We start from the raw sequence: 10994 nt of genomic DNA, 5'->3' as shown, positions 1-10994 counted from the left end.
GGGGCAGTGTTGTAGGTAGTAGAGAACAGAGTTCTTATTTGGCCTGTTATTACCTGAGCCATATGAAGTATGTCTTTTCCAATCTCAAGGCTTCAGTTTCTCCACCTGTAAAACAAAGCATCATAGCTTGGCAGTTAAGTGTATAAACATGGACAGATGGCTTGGTTCAAATCCCTGCTCTGCTACTTACCAACCACAGAATCTTGGGAAAAATTGCTTTATTTTTTGTGTCTCAGTTTCTTACCTCTAAGATAGTGATTATAATAGTACCTATTTCATGAGAATATGGTGAAGATAAAATATGTCTAAAGCTCTTACAAGAGTGTCTGCATAAGTATTTTACAAGTATTCTGTTACAAGTATTTTGTTTGTTTTCTACATGTAAAAATTTCTAACATTCTATTTTTTTTTCCAAATAAATATGTGGAAATAACATAGAATTTAAAGCCAAGTGTCACCCTTTTGAATTTTTTCTTCTCTACTTTTTGAGAGAGACAGAATGTGTGTATGTGTGAGTTAGCAGGTAGAGAAGTGAGTAGATCATTGTGATTAATAAGTTGTCAAGTTGTCCCCTTCTCTGTGTGTGTGTGACGCATAAAACCTCCTGATACATCAAAAAGAACATTTTTTACTTTTGTATATTGCATTTTCAAAAAACAATCAACTTTGAGCCCCTTCGTTAAGTGATAAGAGTTGTCTATGTAGAAAATATGCAAATATAGAATGGTAGGCAATTTTGTCCCTAGATATTCAGATAAGGTGATCATTCAGGGACATAAAAGGCACAAGGATGACCATGAGGACAACAAAAATAACATGACAGACCACAACAATCACCTGCCCAAACTCTAAACCTTAAAGATTAAATTAATCAAGACAGAAGGAGACAGTTCATGTATGGCATAGTTAGAAAAAGTGAGGTAGAGAGTGGGCTGGATTCACCCCTCTTCAGTGCTTACTTACACAGACCTGGCTTTGGTAGGTGCCACTCTAAGAGAAGAGAGCAGAAAGCAAAGAGAGTGGGAAGGTATTGAGCTGTAAAAACCAAGAGGGCCCTGGCCAGCTCTGATGAATAGAAATACATGTAATATGAGCCACATTTGTAATGTCCTGCTAGCCACATTTTAAAAAGCAAAGAGGAATCATGTAAAAATTAATTTTAGTTACTTTATTTAACCTAATGTCTAAAGTATTAGTTTAATACATAATCAACATAATTATTATTTATTTTCAAAAGACTTGTTTTATTTAACTTTACACATATATGTATATATATATATATATATGTATATACACACACAAACACACACACACACACACACACACACACACACACATATATTTAATTTGACCAGAAAGGCACAAAACAAGAAAGAACAAAAGGGAAAATGAGAAAGCAAGCTGTGAGGTCTAAGACTCAAACTGAGGGACAAAACAAGAGAGAAAGCAAGCTGTGAGGTCCAAGACTTGAACTAAAGTCAGCCATGTGGGAGTCCAGCACCTTTAACCAGCACACCGCCTGCTGGCCTTCCAGTAGATGTATAGACCTAGATCCTAAGGAGCTTTTATCTGCTGAATTGGTCAGACACATCATACTTGTCTGGAGAGAGGGCAATCATTCTGTCCAGGTGTTAGGCAGAGGAAGATGAAACCACCTGAGATTAGGACCTCCTCCACCCACCCCGAGTTGTGTCATTGATCTCTCTATGGACATAGCTGTCTCCATCTTAGACTCTTCCAGTGAGAATAGGACTCTCAGAACATTTACTTTTGCAGAGACATAAGTATAAAATGTATATACCAGTGAGAGAACCTGACCATTCATCCAGTAGCAGCCCTGCAATGTAGCTCTGTGATTTTATTCTTGCTATCCCATATACTATTAACTCTCAAGATGTGATAAGAACCTTCTACATGAGAGTAAGAATAGAGTTGAGACTGGAGTCAACTTCTGGTTGTGATGGTGAAAGGAAAAATGCATGTTATATATCTTGAGCAAATTCTCTGTGTTAACATAGCTAAAAAAAACATAGCATGTTATAAGGGTGTTCACAGATGTTGGGATTCAATAAAGTAGCTGCTGTGTGCTCTGAATGCTCAGTTTTTATCCTATGTAGTTGGTAACCTGGAATTTTTTTGCATTGAAAGGCAGTAGCTTGTATGTATAATGGGCATTTTGGTGTCTGACTGACCAGCATACATATCCCCTTCTTTGGCCATGGTCTCTTGATTTTCCTTCCAGAACCAAACCTGACCCACTGCAACACAATTTGGACCATCTTTTTTCTTTCTGTCAGGACTCTATGCTCCCAGGTAGGGCTGATGTTACTAATCCAGAGACTGCATAGTGAGTAGTGAGAATACATGAAATGCTTAACAGAGAGCAAGCCCTAAGTCAGCTCTGCCCAAGCTTCTGTGACAATTCATCACCCCTGTCTGGTAGACATCTGCTACCTGCATGGCTCCTGTTGTGACATCCACTTTTCCAACTTTCCTTGTATTCCCTGAGCTCTTCTAAATCTTTCCAATAGATTCTGCACCCCACCTGACTTTTAAGTTAGCTGGAATCTTTTCTATTGGAACCAAATGTAAATGAATGTGTGTTCTGGGCAGCAGGAGGGGTGTAATGTGGCTCATAATCTGCAACTGAAGGGAGCAAATATAAAAGAACAAGAAATGGATGGAGTAATCTGACCAGAGAGCCCCTTCAGGCCTCCAGTGATATCCAGGGTGGGAGAAAAATCCTCACTGTTTGCAGAATATTTTCTCATTTCTTCTGTTACTTCTTTCTTAGAAGAGTATGATTCTCATGTTGTGAAGTGCTGTGGTCTACCCAGAGTTCAGAGATAGCCCTGTGGCAGGTCCAGCCTTCTATCCATACTCACAGATGCTGCTTTCTAGTCTGAGGATAGAAGAGGTCAGCCAGATGGTGGCTCTTAAGCATTTCTTTAATCTCCACCTTTAGGATCTTAGAATTCTTTTATTATTTTTTAAAATTTTTTTTATTGAAAGGGAACTTAGATAATCTCTTCTCTCACTTCTTTCTTATGATATCCCCAGGAAATAGAATCTATCAATAAGGGCAATGAATTGTCATAACTGTTCGGGCAGAACTGAGTCAGGGCCTATTCTCTGGGCTTCCTGTTGAATGTTCTGTTTATTTTCACTACTCACTGTATGGTCTCCAGATCAGTAGCATCAACACCACCTGACAACTTCTTAGAAATACAAAATCTCAGACCTACCAGGATCGTCAGGTGAATCTATGAACATCAACATTTCAGAAACATTTTTACATACCTGGTGTGGTATTGTTCTGTGTTCCTAAAGGAAACAGTGGTTCAATCAATAAAGGTTAAATTTCTAGTCCTGTTGAGGACTATAGTCCTTCCTGAGAACTTTCACTCTAAAGCACTTGTGAGGTGATCTCTATAGATCATGAAATTCAGTAAAAACCATCTGTTAGACCTGAAGTCTTCATAGTCAATTATGAAGGTATTTGCCCTTTGCTAATGGAAAAAAAAAAAAGGAGCACAACTCCAATTGGTGAATTTATCAATCTATCTTTTGTCCCTTTTCACCAATACCCATAGTCAGATTTTAGTTTTTACAACATACTAAGTTACAAGGTGGACTCATTGATCTATTTCTCAAGATACAATGGCAGTTTGTATCTTGATGTGATCCTTATGTTACTCACTCATGGATGGCTTGCCATTTGCCCCTTGGCATCTATAATCTACTTAGAGAGATAAAACAATCTCTAATCTCTGTATTATACAGGACAGAAAAACAAGCACTGGGAAGATGTGGGGCTTTCTGATCTCAAGACCTGATCTAGGCAAAAGAGTGAGGAGAGGTGCCAGGTCACAATGGGAGCCTGAGGCCAGCTCTCTGCAGAGCAAGCAGGAATCACTGGAGAGGTCTGCATATAGGTGCAGGAGCCCAGTTTTGCACAGTGTGACATCCTTTCTGAGACCAAGGGCCAGGAAACAGGGTCATGAGCAGGGTTAGACAAGCACAATGATACCACAAAAGCCAGTCCAGAGAGAGAAAGGAGAGGGCTTAGAATTTATAGCATTTTAAGTTCTCATGAGCCTCCTGCGAGGTAGTTATTATCAATGACCTACAGGTAAGAATGATAAGGTTAATAGAGGTTAGAAAATTCATGCAAGGTCACTCAGCTCAGAGAATAGGATTCTGAATCCTGCCACTCGCCAGTGCTCTGCTTTACCATATGCCAAGCCAGCTACCCCAAATACCTCACTCCTTGGTTAGAGCGATGGTAGAGCTGAGCCATAGAGAGAGGTGAAATAGCGCTAGCTGCCAGACAGTGGGTGTGCAAAGGCTTGGAATAAAGCAAGACTGATAGGTCACTCAAGGTCACAAAGTAGGAGGAGTTGGCTCTGATGGAATCCAGACACTTGGGTTTCAGTTCTGAACTCTTCTTTTCCACAATGCTGTGGAGAGAGCTATCATCTTTGCCGCTTCTGGGGCACTGAACGAAGGTGGCAGGAATGGCTGCAGGGCTCAACTAGAGAGGTCTCATGTTAGGACTGATGAAAGGTTGGAGAGGGAGAGAGGCTCGGTGGGGCCAGACAAAAGAGTCTTTGTCTAGGCGGAATAGTCGGTTTGCTCGCTCATCAACCTGGAGGTGAAACAACGGGGAATCTAAAACCCAGTGCTCCTAGAGGGCAGGAATGAAGACCCTGCCTCGTTTGGGTTCTTCTGCCAGGGTAGCCTGGCAGCAGGTGCCTGGACTGCAAAGCCAGAGTTTCCAGGCTGCTGCTGCTCTCTGGTCTCAAACAACAGAAACTTTGGGTGACCCTGACAGTCGAGGCCCAGGCTGGCTTATACTAACTACCCCCAGAGCACACAGAGTGCCCTCCCAACTGCCATCTCTGGGCCTTCACCTCTTTGACACAGCTCTGAGCGGTTCTCCAGAACTTCCTGTTTGCCTGCGGCTGCACAGAGCCGGCTGGTCCCACCCTGGGTCATCTGGAGGAGGTCTGGGTGAGAGATGGGAGTCAGCTGGGATCGGCCTTGGTCCTCAGAGTTTTCTCCACCCACACATGGGTCCTCTGGGCCTCACCACTCCCCTTGGGCCCTGAGGACATTGGAGCAGGGGCCTAATATCCAAGTCAGCTCACATGAAGGTCAAGGTGACCCAGAAGGGCTCATGGCCAAGATCATTAAAAAAATTTTTTTTTTCACTTACCAAAAGGCCCAAACAAGTGATGACTTCAGGACATGACGTTCCAGAGAAAACTGAGGAGAGGAACAAAGTTCTCCTTGGTTGGAGAGATGGAGAAAAAGTGCACAGGGGTGAGGTCTTTGAGTCTCCAAAGGAGCATTGCTGTGATCAAAGTTGCCCCAGGTGTGCCCAGCAGGTGCAGTGTCTGCAGGAGCTAGGAAGAGAGGGACAGAGTGACTGTTCCGGGGGGGACAGGCACAGGTCAACACCAGTGCTGGAAAATGTCCAGCACGTGGGCCTGGAAAATATTCATACTGCAAACAGACTTTTCCAGGTGGCAGCAATTCCTTGTCAATTTAAGAAGGCAAAGACTGAAGTCACCAGGCAAGGATTTATCTCCTCTGAATGGGCTTGGGCTGTCTATCACATACCCATCCTAATTTTTTATTTTAAAGAGAGATTTTTCCTACAGGATATGTGCACTCACCAGAGAGACAGAGACAGAGAAAAAGTGAGAAATCCCCTCTCCCCCCGCCAGGAGGGATGGCCACACCACAATCCCTTCTCCATTCTACTCTTGGGATTTTGAGCACCTATGCACATACACCCAGTGTGAGGTTTAAGTTGGCGAGTCCAGGACTTGAACCATTGTTGATTATGTGAGAGTCCAGCGACATAACCATTATGCCATTTGCTGGTCCCAACTATCCTAATGATTAGATTGTGTCTGTGTTAAGAGAATTATAGGAATATAATATTATGTTAGAACATTGTATGATCTTAGTTTGGGGAAACTATTGTCACACAAATAACATGAAACTGTACTTTTCAAGTTGACGGTCAGGAGTCTGGTGTCTGGGTTTGGAGCCTGTTATGTGGCTCTATGTTTCTGCCAGTCACTCATGAAAGAACTCTGGTCTGTGACAATGTATAAGAAAAGACAAAAGAGAATGCTAAAGTGCAAATGTAACAAGTTCAAGGAAAGAGAAATTCTGCCTATAAAGTTGTTAGCCATTACTGTTGGTTTCTACTATTGTTCTCCACTAGTCTTTGCTTTGTGTTGTGTCATCTGGGATTCCCCCATCTCCTGGCTCCTCTTGAGTTTGTAGGAGAACTCAGCAGATTAATGTAGGGTGTTTGGTCCCTGCTTCCAAGACTTCAGTGATAGCTGTCAAACTCTAGGAGATAGCTTTTACAGTTTTATGGAGGTCCACCCACCATCACCCTCTCCCAAGTATAGTTTTAGCTTTCATTAGGCTCCTGTAATGCTATTTTGTCATTGTTAGGCTTTGGGTGTCTCTCCTCTATAAACAGTCTCTTTGATAAAGTCTTTTCATTGAAACTACATGCAGTAATCTGTTTTCCTGAAAGACCTTGTGGGATAGAGATCCTAACCTGGCTAATTTCCTGGTTTTAACAAGTTTCCTGCAGGAAGTAAATGTCACACTCTCCATGCTCCTGACTGTCGATCTTGCCCTAGGGAGGGAGTTGGGCTTGTATATATTGGCATTTTGAAAGATGGTGGAGGAATGAGGAGTAGAATGCATGGTGCAAAGGGGTGAGCTATACATGAGAGCATCTGAACGTTCACGAGGCTCCATTACAGCAGAAGTAGCAGGGCAGTGAGCTATGTAAAAGCAGAGGAGTATATGGGACGAGGGGCAGTGAAAAAATATGGACCATTGTTAGTCATACCATCAAGCAAACAGCCTCAGTTGACACTCCAGGGTCTGCCTCAGCACAAAGGCATATTGCTGAGGTCATCGTTCACTGAAACAGCCTGTCTGGGATGCCACGTATAAAAGTTCTGGCCAATGCCCATTCTACTCCTTCTTTTGTATAATCCTGCATCTTCCCCTATTCCTTTATAAGAATTGGCCTCTAGTAAACATTTTGCATTCAAACTCTATTTCATTCTCTGAGAACCCAACCTAACAGGGTAGGTTTAGAAGATGCAAAAGCACATTTAACAAAAAAACCCTTTTATTGTATGAATTTTGTGTGTTGCAAGGAGATTTCAGTTTGTTTACACTGGGGCAGAGGAACTCTCAGAGGACACAAGAGCTGGATGAGAACTAGCCATTCATGATTAGCTCTTTCAGAGTTTCTGAAGGAAGGATTTCAGATCAGTACCATTTATGAACTTTTAAGAATTTATAATTGTTCAGTCACACTGTGGAAAAACACATGGGGGAATGAGACTATTCTGAGTTCAGTTAGAGAAACATGGAAAAAATAAAAAGGTGCATTTAGAGTTAAGTAGACATAACCATGGAGGAAACTGAAATTTTTACAGAGGAGGAAACTACAAATGCTTTTAAAAGGGCAGTACAAATTCAAAGATGTCTATACTCCTATTGTTAAGGGGGGATGATTTTTCAAATAAACTTGAACAGCTCTGAAGCAGTGTGTGTGTTCTGTAGAGTTAGACACTAAGGACCAAACAACCTTAAAATTTACTCTTTAGCAAGTGAAATGACAGATATTTCAGCTGGAGAGATATGAGTAATGAGTCTTCCTCTCTGTTGCATTCCTAGAATCTGAGTCATGGGGATGCCCCTCCTTTTTAAAATATTTTGTGTGGGAGAGAGAGAGAGAGAGAGAGAGAGAGAGAAAGTGAGAAATAACCCTCAGGGAGGATGGCTATGCTGTGATTCCTTCCTCATTCTTCTCTCGAGGTTTTAAACAAACATGCACATGTGCCTGGTGTGTTTTTCAGGTCACCAGGTACAGGACTTGAACCTATGTAGTTGGTCGTGTGGGATCCAGTGCTTTAACCACACCATCTACTGGCTTCCCAACCCAACACCTTGGTACCTACACACCTGCATGGGGTTCAAACTTAAAAGCCTTGTTGAAAATGCATGGAGTTTCTCTTCCTTGCTCTGTCACCTGGTCCTGTTTCTCATGTCTATCCTCGTGCCCCTTTCATTCATCTCTAGTTATATCCTTTCCTGGTCGCCTCCCCTATGTGGGTATCTGGTTCCTGAATATGAGTCTCAATTCCACCCTTGTACTAACTCTGAGGACACAGAAAGCACTCATTAAAAATGACCCCCTCTGAGTAGGTGGATGCCAAGAGGTGGTGTCAGATCTCTGACTAGAGACATTATAAATCACGACACAACCCAAGGAAATTTGCAATTTGCTAAATGAGCAGAGCCAGCTCTGTAGCTAAGTACAGTTATTCCCTACCAATAAGGTCTACCCAGATTGAGATGGTCCTGCTCCCAGGCACACCCAGTGTTCATTTATGACATCAGAGACACGCCATCTGCCTTGAATCTCCCAGGCAACACCCCAGCCTCCAGTCTTGTCCCTCTCAGACCTACTGGGGCTATCAAAATGACCTAAAGAAATCCAGGCCTAAAGTCCTCATTTCCACTGTTCCTAAAAGTGATTAGGATGCTTCTCCCCTTACAAATACCATGTTGGTCTCTGGCCAGAACATCTCATCTTTTCACAGCCTGCTAATCCTGTCATGCTGTCAATGAATCCAGAGCTGCTATGAGTATTCTCTAAGTAAGTCAAGTGTTAACTTTAAACATCTCTGTGTACTATAAGCCCCCTGACAGTTTGTATCCTTTGGCTCACAACTGGCACCCTGATGAACTCATTTATCTCTCATCTCCCTTTTTGTATGTTGAAGACAGAGCCATGGGACAAAGACCTAAATATTTTGATGGTGCAGTCAGAGTTAAGTCACCAAGAGAAGACATTATAAGGACAAATTGATCTTTCAAGTCATATTTAATGATTTCATACCTACCAAATCTTCCCCAAGTCTGTCTAGCACAGAAACCCCAATTTCTCTATTGAAAAGATCAAAGGAACCATTGCAGTTTGAACATTTTATTCAGATGTTAGGGAGAAACAGCCAACATACATTCCTCATTTCGTTACGACTGGCATTTTATCCATACTTGATAGGCTCTTCTCTGGCTTGGATCTAACTTCAGGTCTCCTTGGCAGTCCCCCTTTTGTCATTCTGTTACTGCCTGGTGGTGTTTGAAGTCCACCAAGGCAGAGCCCTCTGGTGGGATCACAAGTGGGAGCGGTAATTGCGATTGGCTGTAAGGAAGGACAAGTTTGCAACAGGGACACACATTAGAACATACTCATATTCTCATCTAGTTATGAATTTAGTCATTGGAAATCTCAGACCGAGATTTCAGGGTCATAGGAGGGCCACCTCCACGAGGAAGGGCCCAGGGGACCACCACATTCCCTCTCCTACTCATCCCTCACTCACCATCATCACCCCGTTTTCTACTCTTCAGACTGCCCTTCCGGTATTTTCTTTTGCTGCCACCTCTCTTGACTCCCTTGTGAGGGGTTCGGTTCTTGCACCTCCTCATGCCATGACTCTTTAATTTGCGGCTGGTCGACATTGTAATTTCTGCCAAAATGAGGGGCTTTGCAAGGCCCGGAGGCTGCGAGACTGGGTATTTAAGGCCTTAGCCATTGTGACTGCAAAGGGGTGTGGCCTAGCGGGTGAGCAGGGGCTTTACTGTGTGTCACTAGCCTTTGTTATGCTGCAGGCATATATGTAAAATAAGGTGGCCTCTTTCACACAGCTCAAGGCTTACCCTCAATGTTAAGGTCCTCTGTGTTAGATGAGGCTTTCCAGGCAGGTGTTATTAAGCAACTAAATCTCAGCCCAGTACCATATGTGTGGGGACTATAAGAGCCTATTAAAATAAGTGTCTCCTACCTGTAGGAAATGTAATAATCTTTGAATGTGTATATATACATGTGTGTTTAAATCCTTCATGGCCTCTGGAGATAACAAATGTATTTCTACAAAGATTTGACCTTAGGAAATCCAATTTAATACATTACAAATATAAATGTTCCTTCTCTTTCATCACACTCAGATTTTTAATCTTGGCACTGGGTGGCTTTTGGTGGGTAATCCTGTGCTTCATAGGATGTTGGCAGCATCCCTGGCCTTTACTCACTAGATGCCAGTAGAGTCCCCATAGCTGTAACAACCCAAAACAGTTCCAGATGTTGCTACATGTCCCATTGGAAAGCTTGGAAAAATCACCCTGGTTGAGGACCACTGGCCTGACAATATTTTGAAATTCACTAACAAATACTAAATGATCACATAATACATGACATGCTTGTAGGTGCTACAAAAACAGTAGATCCAAACAGATATAGATCCCATGCTCAGAGAGCTTCTACATAAATTAGTGACTAATTACCTGGGGCAGGGAAGAGAACTTCCCAATCTGGTGCCAGATGAAGTTGGAAAGAGAAGCAGAGATCAAACCATGAGGCAGTACGTTGGGAAGCCTTAAGCATGGTAAGAGGATGACATGATGAGATTAGAAGCTGTTGGGTGGGACCAGCAGTTAGCATAATGGCTAAGTCGCTGGACTCCCAAATAGTCGACCGTGGTTCGAGTCCCGGACCCAGTGGCTTAAACAGAGACTGGTCAATAGCAGTGGTTCAGTAGAAAGATTTGATAATGGTTTAGATCTAGTCCAGAGTGTTGACTGAGATGTAGAGAAGTGCACACAAGAAAAGCTGTGGTGATGGGTTAGCTTTCAGAGGTGAGAACAGGTGGTATCGGGGGTGTGGCTTTCACTTCTTGTAATGCAGCTATCGGGATGGTAGTGCCACTCACTGGGATAGAGTCTGAGCATGGGCACAATGCTGATTGTGCCTTTGGTCTAAGACATATTAGGGTTGAAGTGCCTTTGAGATTTTTAAAGTAGAGATAACGATTGTTGAGTACACAGGTCTCATCTGTATTCATCACTGTATATTCCCAGGGTGTTAACAATTC

At 42.7% G+C, this 10994-nt stretch overlaps 1 protein-coding gene across 1 annotated transcript; it reads right to left on the bottom strand.

Annotated features, from left to right (window-relative positions):
* Window positions 1-9030: 9030 nt before the first annotated feature.
* Window positions 9031-9637, bottom strand: TNP1 (transition protein 1). The gene is made up of 2 exons (XM_006157445.2): window positions 9447-9637; window positions 9031-9265 (listed from the first exon to the last, which is right to left on the bottom strand). The coding sequence occupies exons 1-2, from the start codon at window positions 9583-9585 to the stop codon at window positions 9237-9239; spliced, it is 168 nt and encodes a 55-aa protein (XP_006157507.1). The 5' UTR covers window positions 9586-9637; the 3' UTR covers window positions 9031-9236.
* Window positions 9638-10994: the final 1357 nt, after the last annotated feature.

This window comes from Tupaia chinensis, unplaced genomic scaffold (assembly GCF_000334495.1).
Source record: "Tupaia chinensis unplaced genomic scaffold, TupChi_1.0 Scaffold000542_1, whole genome shotgun sequence".
NCBI classification, from domain to species: domain Eukaryota; kingdom Metazoa; phylum Chordata; class Mammalia; order Scandentia; family Tupaiidae; genus Tupaia; species Tupaia belangeri.
This window is presented reverse-complemented; position numbering and strand designations above follow the sequence as displayed.

Excerpts from the sequence above, each read along its gene's own strand:
- TNP1 (XM_006157445.2), bottom strand. The coding sequence starts at position 9,585 with ATGTCGACCAGCCGCAAATTAAAGAGTCATGGCATGAGGAGGTGCAAG. Across the intron at positions 9,266-9,446 it reads TAGAAAACGGGGTGATGATG|CCAATCGCAATTACCGCTCC; the intron begins GTGAGTGAGGGA and ends CCTTCCTTACAG.